The sequence below is a fragment of the Trematomus bernacchii genome, unplaced genomic scaffold (genome assembly GCF_902827165.1).
Source record: "Trematomus bernacchii unplaced genomic scaffold, fTreBer1.1, whole genome shotgun sequence".
Classification (NCBI taxonomy): Eukaryota; Metazoa; Chordata; class Actinopteri; order Perciformes; family Nototheniidae; genus Trematomus; species Trematomus bernacchii.
The window spans coordinates 3,202,943-3,216,689 of NW_022987608.1; the positions used below are offsets into that span (position 1 = coordinate 3,202,943).

The window sequence follows — 13,747 nt, forward strand, 5'->3', positions numbered from 1 at the left end:
CCGAATAAACGGAGCGATCTTCCGTGTTGATACACAATCCTGAGTCGGAGCACTACTAGAGTGTAAGCGCACGGCGATCGCTGCCGCCCGGGTCCCTGTCTATTGGTTCCCTTTCAGCTGGGGCAGCGTCAGCTCACACACACAGTCTCCATTTGCAACTCCATCGCCCCCCATGGGCGTGCGAGGCCGCGGGCTGTGACGCAAATGGCACTGGGTGATTCGCAAATGACATATCTTCCTAATTCACTACCGTCGCCACAGGGACTAGTCCAATTCACGAGATATTACACACACATATCCCTCCGATGGTGGGTGACGAGTAAATAAAGGCGGATGAGCAGTTTGCTCTACGGGGATGCGATTGCATAACTCAGGAAACTTAATAAAAATGTGCACGGAGCGAGCGATGTGCAGTCTCCAAAGCTGATGTGCTGTTTCGGTGTGATCGTGATGGCCTGTGCCGTATCACTCTGCACACGATCAGTGCTCGACTTTTGGCCACAGGAGGAACCAAGCAGAGCGTACACACGGGGAACAGAGTGGCCTCGCTATGGTGGATGTGTGGTGGCCAAAGGACGCATGCACGTAGCTGACGGGGAGAGACAGGACAGCCGGAGTGGGACTTATAGGACCGCATTCACAGGCCATAAAGGGCCCGCATGAATACTATTGTGCTCTTTTATCCAAGAGTCCCCAACTATTTACAAAAGGTTGGCCAACACACACAAAAAAATATCGCGGCGAAATGGTGGCGGCGGTTACAGCAGCTGCTCTGCGCAAAGCAGCAGCAGCACAATCATTGCGCCGCGCCGGACTTCCCCAGTTTTGTGCAAACTATGTGATTTGTCTGAAATACTTTTATGTGCATCTCATTCAGGCTGTCCTTGTCTGGTGAGCAGGGAACCAGAGCGCAGGGCAGTCGCCGTTCTCATGGCACGATTTGCATCGCCCCCATTATCCCCGAAAATCTCTTTTTACACGCTATATTGTCAGCCTAAAAAACACAGTTTTGAACAACAATGGGACAGCTTGACTTGATCAAAGGAAAAGCCAAGTACAAAATGCACCTTTCACACCGTATAAGAGAGGCCCCTCGTAACGATTGCAGCATGGCAGGGGAGTGCGGCGTAAAAACGAGCTAACCCGAATAAAATACACACAAAGACAAGGTGCAATGCTTCCATAAATACGTCCATCGCCACTATGGTAACAACACTAAAACATCCGTCGTCATGTGGATAAGCATTAGGCCGGTGAGGATGGCATTATTATGAATGTAAAACGCTGCGTTTTGCGGCTCCGTGCCACCTTTTCCAAGAAGCAGCTTGGCGCACAGGACCGGTGACCCTTCCATCTTTGCGCGTCCTTCTATCGAGCGAAACCATGAACTATCTCACGTTTTGACGATTTACCATTGAATAAAACACATCCTACTAGATGATTTCCTCTTTTAGGAGGTAAAAGCTGCGTGTAGAGGCTGCTACAAGTCTCTGAAACTATTCCTCTCCCCGCCGCGGCCAGGCAGAAACAAGAGGGCGATGACGCCATTTTCTGCAAAAACAACCATGCTCGGGAAGCCAAAGCGAAGGAGGTTTAACCCGCTCCGCAGCCCTCTTCCCCCGCTGAAACGCACTAAAAACAAGTCCTTACCTTGTCTAGGTTGGATGGGTGGTGTAATTGAGTGTTTGAGAGGGTAAAACTACGCGTTCGTAGCTACTTCGAGTCCGGAGATTGTTTATTTCGCCTCCCAGCGTCCCCGGTTCACTCTGAACAAGTTCCTCTGCGAGCCGCTGTCTTTGTGCACCCAGAGGAGCCTCTCAGTGTAAAAACCAGCCTCTGCGCAAAGGTGCAACCTCTACGTCCAATTTCAGCTTGAAATGTGGCAACTTTAGAGCAACATTGGCACATAAAAGAACGATTATCTTTTGAATAAGAAAAGTTAGATTATTTTCCAGTTTTAAACCAAAGGCCACGGTTGTAGAGCTGATTTATCCCCCAAAACGCGCAACCTGTTTAGCTCTCCACGAGAGTCCACGACGCAAACGCCAAATATTACAGGGGTGGATACACCCTCTCAAAACTTAATAGGCTACAACAGATAAATGGCCCCATCATCAACTAAATACCAACTTAATTGTTTGGGTAGCAACCCGAATAAAGTCAATACTCTGAAGAAATGTGTGCCATTGATTCATTAAGATACACATTGTCCAAATTCAAATTTCTCCAAAAAGAGGTTACACAAGTAGGCTGCAGATACATTGAACACTGTTTGGTTTATTTTCCTACTATGAACCACATCTGACAATAGTATGTCCCTTGTTCAGCTAAGCATTGGGCAATACAGAATATTATATTTAACTTGTTCAACATCACTTTCTACACTTTGCCTAAGAGTATAAGAAAATAAGTGTTAATTAGTGGTGTAACCAAGTGCATTTATTCAAGTACTGTACTGTATTTACACATGATGCTACTTTATACTTTTACTTCACTATATTTTTTAAGCAAATATTGAACTTTTTACTCCACTACATTTATTTTACATATTTAGTTACTTTCCAGATTTATTTGCAGTTACATTATATTCAAATCGACACACATAATATATTATTATAGGTTAAGCTACCCAGTAGTATGTAAAGTAACTCAACTAAAACCCCCCACCAAGTGCAACGTTAAAGTGATGATCACAAAAATGCACCAATAAGTTATTGTTTTTTTTTACATCTGGAGCTGGCCATTTTGCACAACAAGTACTTTTACTTATGGCACTTAAAGTATAGTATTTGAATGCAGGACTTGTAGTATTGCTTCTTTTACTTGAGTAAATAATTTGAGTACTTCTTCCAACTCTGGTATTAATGAAGTATCATTCATTTGGATGGGAACCCACTTAAGTCCCCTAACAACATAACTTCTCACAGATTTACTAAAATGCTGATTCTAGTGTTTTCAGTCTCGTTTAAAAAATCCGATCAGTGCTAAGAGAGCACAGAAAGCCAATACTGAGTAAATCAATAGTTGACAGAAAAGACTAAGCCAACTGTGAATAATGTTATTGTGACATTAAGTATTATTCAGTATTTGATTTAATGCATATCACACAACTCCCTTGCAAACAAACGTTGAAGCATTCAAACATATTTAAAAGTATACTCATGTTTGGCAAGTGACTGCAGTGTTAAGTAAGTGAATTCTCAAATTGAACGGCTAGCCATGCTGCCAATATAAAGCTAGCTATACCAATGTAATGTTAGCTAAAAAAAATAACGTCTAATAACGGTTAAGCCAAACTTAAAGTTCCTTTTATCTCACGAAAACTGCTCCTTAATCACAACTAACCAATGATACCAAACCATGAAAATACCCAAAAGTTTTATCATATTCTAAATTAATTAATTGATTGTCGCGTTAGCATTTTAGCTGGATTATGCTAATTATTTCCAAAGCTAACTAAATTAGCATAGATGCTTGATGCAGAAACGGCTAAAAACAAACGTATTGTCCTCGTTATTTTTTAAACTGAGAGTTGACACTGCTCTTCTGCGATTTTTCAAGCTAAAATAACAATTATTTAAAATGTTATAATTTGTATTTTTTTATATTTGTGGACAATAAAACCGTTTACAAGGAAATATAGACAGCACAGCCTTACCTTGGTCCCAGGCCATTGAACAAAAACGTGTATATCATCCGGTTCATCACTTCAATGTCTAATAAAATATGAATAATATTCGAGTTATGTCGTATAAATCACACATTGACTGAAAAACAACTTAAATAGCCATTCGCTAAAGTTAACAAGCACTACAACAAGCTAAATATTAAGCTAATGTTAGCTAGCTAGTGTACGTTATTCTATGTAGCCTAAAGTGTATAAATTATGACTAATTAGGGGCAGCTGGTTAATTATCTTGTAAAAATGTGTCTATCCTGGAGTTTGTCTCGTTTCAAAAAATAATAATATTCTACATCCTATCAAAACATTCTACAATACATAAATGGAATACATGAAATAAAGCTAATGGGTTGAAATGAACTGACTGGATAAAAGGCTGTGGTCAAACAATAAAGGTTATTAAACCTTTTAATGCATTAGTAGGCCTATTTTAGTGAAATGCTTTGTTACCATAGTTTTTTACAACTCATGTTTATATTTAAAACATCTCATCTCACAGGCTACTTAAAAAAATATCAAATAAGTTGTAACACAAGCACTAAAGATTTACTTCAGACCAGGGTATTAATTAAAACAGCACAATATACTAGTTTCATATAAATAATTGTACAGAGTAATACAAGATCAAGGTTATTTTATGGTCACTGCCGAGTCCCTAATGCTAAATAAGAAAAATGTATACTTTTTATGGTTGAGTGATAGAAGGCTGCTTTAACAAAGTATTAAAGCTCTAGCATCAGGGTGCATACTCTGTATCATAGATTGAGAACACAAAAAGTATGCTAATGGAGTCGTTAGTTTAGTTTTTAATAATTATAGAGGTATATCACATATTTGAATTGTCGGGACATGTTGGGACTGTGAAAAAGATTATTTTAGCTGCCCAATAACAGAATTACCAAAAACATTTTCTGTTTGGATATTTCTTGTGTAAGGGAGTTTACCAAGGCAGGTCACCATAAATACAATTGTACTGTTTATTCTTATATTCAGGTCTCCCTTGAAAAAGAGATCAATGATCTCAATGGGACCTACCTGGTTAAATAAAGGTTTGAAATGAAATGAAATAAAAAAACACATTACTATTTCAATTGTTCATGAGAAAACTATGAGGTTTGCCTTCACTAACTGTACGGAGGCTCAGTCATTGGTCATCTATAAAGCCATGTTGGGTAAACTACCAACTTATATATGCTCTTTGATCTCACAGAGAGTGGCAAGTAGTTATTGCCTGAGATCCCAGGATGTGTTTTTATTACATGTGCCAAGTGCTAGGACTGTTTTAGGTACAAAAGCTTTTATGTGCACTGCTCCTCTAGCTTGGAACAATATGCACAAAAAATTGAAACTGAGCATTTTGGTTCCCCTGCATCATTTTAAAGCTCGGATTGATGAAATGTTATTTGATACCTGTCATTGTGAATAGGTTGTCATTTGTACCCCTGTATTTATGTTGTATGATGTCCTTTTTGTTTTCTGTTGTTTTTATGTGTAACCAATGTGCTGCAGGTCTCCCTTGAAAAAGAGGCCGTTGATCTCAATGGGATTTTACCTGGTTAAATAAAGGCTACAAACAAACAAACATGAACAGCAATAGTCAGTTACTTCTTTTGAGTAAAGAAACGTATCAGAGGTCTGAGCCCAGGTCAGATGTGGTACTTTGCCTCTGGCGATGGAAACGAGAAGAGAAGTATCGAAAGTGTCCCATGTGAGAAAAATGAAATGCACTCTTTCTTCTTTGTGCCATTATATCACAATCTAAGATACAGGCCTTTTTTCCTCTAACATGTCTGTAGAATGCCTTGATTTGTTTTCTACACTTTGGTGCAAAACATTTCACATAGCTCAGTTTGTGAAGTTTTGTAGCTGTAATATCTAAGGAGATGGATTGTGTTCATATTTGACTTTTTTTAATATGCACAGGTTTATTTGTTTTTTTTAGCTTTCATTATGTTTTCACACACTGTGTCCCAAATGTGTCCATGTGTGCCACACTGTCTCCTCTAACAGAGGTACAGCATAGTTTATTAACACAATCAATAAAGTATAATAGGCTTCTTAAAGTAAAAGGTATAATAAGCTGCATACTGTAGGTCTATAATTAGGCCTTGAGCATGAAGAAGTAGTATAACTAATGCCAATAGTAGATGGCACTCATGCATAGTTGTTGCAAGATGTTTACCATACTTCATGCCGTAATGGATCCAAAAATATAGCTATATATCTAGCTCACCGTGCTTTACAAAATAGGCTATAACAAAATGAAAATGCGACACAGTCACAAAAAGCAAATAGACAGTGATGCTAAAATAGGAATAATAGAAAAACAGACTATTAAGATTATCATACTGGCTTTTCAATGGTAATTGTTACGTTTATATTTTAGTGTTATACCACTTTTATAGTATGCTATTTATTTTGTAAGCTCAATTCTATGGGCTTACCAACAGTGATTCAGGATTCCTCAACATCTTTGGCAGCATCTTCCCTTATATCCAGAGTCAAACCCTACCTGGTGAATCATTTTATGGGGAAAATTGCAAAAACTAAATCTAAATCAAACTGAAACCTCAAGGTTGGAGGTTGAATTAGAGCATATGAGTATATTAATTTTTTTTTTAAAAGGCCCACTTAAAGCTAAGCTGCTATCCTATTCAACCAGAACAGATTTAGATTTGGACACATGGTGAACAAATTGATTGCACATGTTGTATAAGATCCTTTTAGAGCTATTCATAAAGAAACAAATCATTTACCCCCCAGGTTAGGCAGCATTCAATGTGTTAAATGATACAAAAATGCTCTACATATCCTCAATTCATCCTAAAATCTTAAATCAATCTAAGAAAAACACTCTACTCATTGAATGCAAAGTGGGGGAACTTAAGAAGTTCTATAAGTTATAATCCCTGGCAGCTCTTTCCTTTGGGCTCATGAGAGCTCACAACAAAAGGTGCCCACCACTATCGGCCATACACAATTAACTAAAGCACCAGCATTATTCCATTATCATAAGAATGCTGTTTGCAATGGGGGGAGAAACTCCTCGGCATTCATGGACGTTGCCCGAATAGAGCCTAGAGCTTTTATCTTCTCAATTACATGCAAGCTGCATTTATCACAGAACCTAGTGGCGTATTTGGACACTTTTTTCGTGCATGACAAATAATTTGTTTATGCCAGTCATTTAAAATAGCCTGTTTATGATTACAAGTGTTTGGAGGGGTGATGCCGGAGATTAGAGTATGGCTCGATTCCAGTGGGATAGTCAAACGCAAACAAGATGAACAGATTAGACAGAAAACGCATTTCCCCATCCTTGGCTGCGATTGTCAATTCAGCGGACGACCTGTGCAGTAATTGTTCACCCCCACAGGAGCATGTGAATAAATGAAGACCTTACTCTGAGGTTAACATCGTTTGTGCTGCATTGCATTTATGTTGAGTGCTTCTGATGTGAAAGTGGAGATAACTGACCACAAGGTGTCAATGTTGTCAGGTTTGTGTTTTGATGTCATTGCAGCCCATTAATGTAAAAAAAAAGAAGGAGGAAAGCAGCGGGTAGAAAATGCCTGCTGGATGTCATGCTCAAATAAATCTAATTGGATGGAGCGATTTGTCTGGAGAGCAGTAATAGATGGCAGTGGAGCCATCTACACATGTAACTACAGCCTCTGCATCAGAGCCAAAGCAATCCATGCACAGGCCTCTGTAAAACGTCCTTAAACGGCCCACTGTAATAGTAACAGGATGAAAAACATACATTGTGTTTTAAGCTTTCCACTTAGAAGAAAATGGTGTTTGGAAAAGGCAGAAGTGGCTGTGCAGAATGGTAATCAGAAACAAAATTATGCAGCAGCTCCATGGAAAAAAGCTCAAAACTCCAGGCTTAGATGCAAATGTTGGGGCAAAATGTGAGGCTGCAGACTCTGGCCATGAAGTGTTGTGAATGTTGGCCATATTTTCTTTTCTTTTAACATGGATTTTTCATCCTGACTGTCAATAAGGTTGTTTGTCTGTCTGACCTTTGTCACATGCCGTCTCCTTTTAACAGATAATAGAATTACCAACGAAATGGGTTTTAACTCACGTGAACAACAGGGACCCATGGACAATTTGATCAATATCAAAAAATTGCTTATACAGTTTGGCAGCACTTATGGCGATAATTGGTAAAGCATGTGTTTTTTGTACTCCCCTAAGATCCAAATCGTGTAACCACTTGCGATTTTTCCAGAGAATGTTGCCACAGTTCATAATACTGCAGTGGGCCAATCACCACCCAAACTCTGGCAGTAAATAAAAACGAACAATAAGAAAAAGTAGGGATAAAACCGACACAGTTCTTTGACGTTAAATAAATGCATGATTTATATTTGTCTGACCTTTTTTTAATATCGATTCACAGGTAAAGATTGAAGAAAATCACAGGAGAGCATGAAAGGTCATCAATGAGCAAATATCTGGATAACTGCTGGCTGTGTCCTGTCATTCTGTTAAATGTCAGAAAAGAAAAAGGAAAAAATAGCAGGAAAGGCAGAGGTGATGTCTCACTGTCAACATAACAACAGTGCTATAAGGCACTTTATGTAAAATGGCACCACTGAAGAACATTTCGGCTCCCCTTACAGTACAGTATCATGAAATAGTTTGAAGGCCCCAAAAAATGATCTCACCATCTTCCTAGCAGGTCAAAGGTTGGGGTCAGGTCTTGGATTCAACTTCATGCTGCAAGACGTTGAAAGTATTCCTGACGTCTGTGAAGACAATACTATTTGTAACTTATAAACTAGTAAGCAGCTGAGATCCCACTACAGTACCAAGAGGGACCCCTCAAAGAAAAATGTATTTGCACTTAATTATGTGGTGCACAAAATGGGTATTTGTTTTGTTCGTTTCATTTCCTTGTCAACATGGGGAGTTTTCTAGTTACAGCATCAGTAGGATATCTCCCTCCCTATTCATCAAGACTTGTTCTGGTTAGTACACACCATATTGTTTTAGTATATCTTAGTTTACTGTGTGGTGTGTCCAACACTGGTTAGGAAAAATGGAAAGCTTTAAAAGGTCCTTATGGTAAGGGTAAGGGTTTGTTGTATTGAATTAATCAGTTGATTAGTTTCTAGATGAATTGGTCAAGAAAATAATAGTGAAATATGTCCATACCAGTTTTTAAAGTACAAGATGTCTCTTAATGCTTTGTTTTGTTAGTATAAGACCCAAAGATATTTAGTTTCATACAAAAAGTATTACACTTCACCAGATACGTTTTATTTTTGTTGGTTGATGGTTTATACACTAATCGATTTAGTCTCATACTAATGTTTGGCAGGTATATGTTTTACAATTTTTTCACTATTTTATTCAGTGCGCCTGCAAAGTTCATGGCAGGTTGATGGGAATGCCAAATAAATAGACATTTTGGAAATAGGGATGGTGCTACATGAAACATCAAGGATCCCTGTACCAAAGGAAAGGACATATTCTTCAGCCAATAGATGTTGAGATGTTTCAGTGCTGATCCACGATGCTGGGGAAAAAAATGGTTGCAGAAAATGTGGAATAATGACAAAACCTGTTGTCAGATGGAAGCAGACAGGGCTCAGCATTCTTCAGTGTTTCTGCATCTGGAAAACATTTTAAACCCAAAATACACACAATTGAAGCTGCTCTGACAAACACAGAATACTTTTTTGTAACAACACAAACATGTCATGTGATACATCACTGATCATGAGTTCCTTACAGAGAAAACTCTCAACATATAAAACACATTGTATACCTCCGATGTCAACATCCATATCTGTCAAAAATGTCATGATTTCCTCATTTTCTCCTATGGAAAGCATGTGGGAAATTCTTTAAACTAGCGTATACGTTGCTGAGTTTTGGCCTTAAATTTGTTAGTGACATCCCAGTAAGTTTGACCTTTAACCAACACATTCTAACCAATTCATACTTGAGTCAAAGTGGACCAACTTTGAGGAAATCCCCTCTATTTCTCGCCTCAGTGGGACTTTCCTTCCAATTCAAAAGATTGGATTACAAAAAACAACATTCACTTTCAATCATTTAATAAAAGCTTGGATATAAGAACATTTTTTATACAGCAAGTGTTGTTGTATGGTGGGAAATCCTTTTTTTGGTATCCAACTGCAGTCAGAGTGAATAACTCTAACAAGGCATGTTTGGATCAGACACAACAAACAATGGTGTGCTGGTAAACTCACCCACAAAACACTCTCCATCTTCTTTCACTGCAGTTGCCAAAAAACCACTTTTACAAATATATATATAGATTTGCTTTCAATTTCTCAAACATGTATATAAATAGACGTTGATTAAAGATCTGGGCGTTATGACAAAGTGCAAAAAAACAAAGAGGGAGGCTTTAAAAGAAACTGTTATACCTCCATAAAGTTCAAAATATACAACTGCTCTGAAATCCACTGAAAACTCTTGTCTTAATTTTAGCTGCAACAGTGACTGTAACTTCCTATTTGTATTACTATAAACAGTAGGTCAGGTTGAGAAGTCCCAAAAATCATTTCAGCACTAAGATCATCAGCTTTGATCCATAAAAAAACTCACTAAATTCCACACTTAACCATGGTTTTATCCTTTAAACAAACATAAACAATAGTTATACTAGTACATATGTTGGTATGTATATCAGAGAAAATGATTATTGTAATTGTAGGCATGTTAAAGGGATAGCTCGGATATTTTGAAGTGGTTTTATATGAGGTGTTACCATGGCAGTAGAAGGACATATTTAAGCCACCTTTAGGAAGAGCCAACGTTTAAAAAAAACCAATAAAGTTTAAGTGTTCTCTATATATTATTCAGACCTTTCTTAAGGGGAACTCAAGTCGTAATCTACAAAAACATTTTAGCTCGCAAATCTGCTAATATACCACTTCCTTGATTTTGTACGTGTAATTGAGTGACTCGGGTGATACGGAGTTACCTTTTAAAACATTGAAGTCATACAATAACACATCAAATACATGTAGAAGCAATGGAAGACCAGCAACCCCCGTGTTCTGGGAGATCAAATGAGTGTTTTTGTGAATGGAGTAAGGTGGCTTTGAGGAGAGTAGAGATAACACCTTCAGTTCCCTGCAGGAAAAGTCTGTCTCACAGCAAGGGGAAGCAATGAAAATATCCAAAATTGGTCATACACTTAAATTGAAATATACTATTTTTTTGGTGGGACTATCTTTTGGATGGCTTACATATATTTTGCTGCCATTCTTTCCATGGCAGAACTCTTGATTCTTCTCCTGTCCTCTTCTACAAACACTGACTTTGGATAAAAACCTCATACAACCCCACTTCAAATCATCAGAACTCTCCCTTTAACAAATTAACTGTACATTGCGAACACCCGGATAAACCATGTGTGTTTAGATTAGAACAATCGCTATGAATGAAATCAAAATGCTCTCAGTTACGCCACCTTTATCAGCAATACAAGATGAAGACAGGATACTTTCCGAACATTTTTAGACACCATCCTACCAAGAAAAGAGAAATCCTCACATGTTTCAGGGATTTCTCTATAGCTATACACCTACTTAAAGTGACAACCTCATAATATAATCATATTTTAGCATCTTTGGACTTAAAGTTGTGGTAGTGACTGAGCTCCTTTTGTGTTTCGTACACCTAATGCTGAATGTGTGTTTGTTTAAAATACATGTAAGGAAGCATTTCTGAAAGGTAACTGAAAGCATTTTGACCTGAACCAATCGATCCTGGAAGATTAAGATGGTTTCAAAGTATAATAACTATTGTTTTGAACATTGGAAGATTTATGAGAACGGGTGGAACCACAGGCTAACATGAATGCGGGGCTCTTTATATGAAAATACTAACCAAAGCCTGGTGTCACAAAATCAACATTTGCTCATTAGCATATGTCAGATACAGATTTATGGAAATAAAAAGAGCAACTGAGTAAACTTCATCTCCTGATAGAGGCTGTGGCTGTCCAATATTAAGATTGCATACTTCTTTTTATGCAGGTTTGAATGTGTTAACACTACAGAAGTGACAACCTTGGCAGGCATACTTTGTTGAGTGCGCTGTTGATGGCTCTTTAGGTAAATGGAGGAGCTGCTAATTAAAACAAAAAGTGAAAAATGTGCAGGCACTGGCAAAACAACTCCTTACAAAATAGGAAAATGTAATTAAATTGTCAATCAGACTTTGCAAAGTTGCAGTATGGCTGACATCTATATGTGAATTACTGTATCAAAAACAGTTGACTTTTTACAGTAGACTCTCCCAAGTCAAATTTGTTTGAATTGATACATTTTTTGTCTAATATTTTTCACCTATTAATTTTTTTTATTGTGAAAAAGCCTCAGTTATTATAACATACTGAATAAAAATACTTACATTTGGAAGGACAGACACAGCCCCCACAGTTAAAGTCCATATTTAGCCATTAATTCATTTAAAAACGTGCTAATTAACAAACTCTTCAATATTTTGAGAAACCAGGCTGATCATTATCAATATCATTAAACACTATTTAGTTGGAGGAAAACATTTTCTTTGTATAGCTCATATTTTGTAAAAGGGGACGATAATTAATAAATATAAAAATAATGTACACATTTTCAACAATATGAATTATCATAATACTTTCAACATTTCTTCAAAATGCCATAGAAATGATTCTTTGCTTTTCCCGTAGCTCGGCACCTCGAGGGCGAGTTAGAAAACAAACATAACTTAAGAACGATAAATTAATATACAAAAAAAAATAGATCCAACACCGTAGGCTTCATTCCTTTTTGTGGATGCAAGTCCTGACACACAGACAGGAGTTTGTGTTTCTTGCAAAACGAGAACGAAGACAAAATAAATCGGATCCCTTCTTAGATCTCTTCCTATATTGAAATACAGTGTCGCTTCCTTCCCTTGTGTTCAGGTCCGTGGTGGAGATAATGGAGGAAGAGAGAGAGAGGGGCAGTAAGAGCACTTTGAGCACAGCAATGCTGGGAGGGATGGGGGAGATAGGGGGGTGAGGAAAGAGAGAGAATTTCAGAGATGTTGACAGAGATGTTCGTTGTAACGAGTCGCTAAAATAATAGAGTTAAGGTGGCATCGATGACCGCTGAGGCCTACAGTAATCGTGTCAGTAGGTCCTTCAGCTTTAACCCGAAAAACAATCACTTACCTTGTCAGCTGATTAAGAAAAAAAGTCTCCCTCAAACTTGTACAGTGTGTAAATTCTGTCTGAAAATTCCCTTTCCATTTTTGGATTCAACTGTATTGTTCTGAATGTATGTCAGAGTGATCCATGTTTTTAAAAAAAGGTGGATGGGTGAAAGTGAACGGCCGGCAAACACTCCTGTGTCCCGGTGAGTGAACTGAGCTGTGATTGGATGAATGGGGGTGACATCACCGGTCTCATTGGTGCCGTCAGGGGAAGAGTGGTGAGGTCAAAGGTCACAAACGGTGGTGGTCTGCACAGCTGCCCAACGTTCAGTCCGGGGAGCAGGTTTCTGTCAGTGATGCATCTTGGCCTGCAGGGAGGGGACAGAGACCAATGAGCTGGCTGTTATTTGTTATTGTTCAAAGGTGGCTTTAATGTGTGTAAAGCAACTTCTAACACCTTTGAAACTATACATAAAACTTAAAAAACACATTTTACTAGCCTTCAAACTTGGCTCTCTTAACAGAACTGTGCATTATGCAACTATTGATATTAGGGCTGCCCATCTTTTTTTAAATATATATTATCATGCATACCACAAATACAATTGTTTGGGATCACATGTTAACTTGTCTCATGGTCCCATGAACTCATAAGTCAGTTAGAAGAAAAAAAAACTCTTGACAGTTTTAGAATATTTTTTGAGAAAATACATCCCTGATTGTGACTAAATTTGCTCTTTTGATTTCAGATTGTACAGAAAAGGAATGATGATGTTTTTTTAAAGAACTGACAATAATATATACAGATCTTTCTTTTCTTTTTTCGTAGCCTTATATCTTTTAAAACCTAGACTGCAGACATTTGAAAAACGCTAAGAATCTATGCTATCA

At 37.9% G+C, this 13,747-nt stretch overlaps 2 protein-coding genes across 2 annotated transcripts in view; both read right to left on the minus strand.

Moving 5' to 3' along the window:
- The window catches only part of znf800b (zinc finger protein 800b), a 37,236-nt gene extending 35,397 nt beyond the window's left edge, over positions 1-1,839 (minus strand). The window contains exon 1 of the mRNA XM_034131519.1: positions 1,651-1,839. The gene's annotated coding sequence lies outside the window, so the exon portion shown is untranslated. The remainder of the gene's footprint in view (positions 1-1,650) is intronic.
- A 7,900-nt stretch (positions 1,840-9,739) lies between these two features.
- Positions 9,740-13,747, minus strand: part of atxn7l1 (ataxin 7-like 1) — a 38,326-nt gene continuing 34,318 nt past the window's right edge. The window contains 1 exon segment of the mRNA XM_034131405.1: positions 9,740-13,224. Coding sequence (XP_033987296.1) covers positions 13,207-13,224 — 18 coding nt within the window. The 3' untranslated portion in view covers positions 9,740-13,206.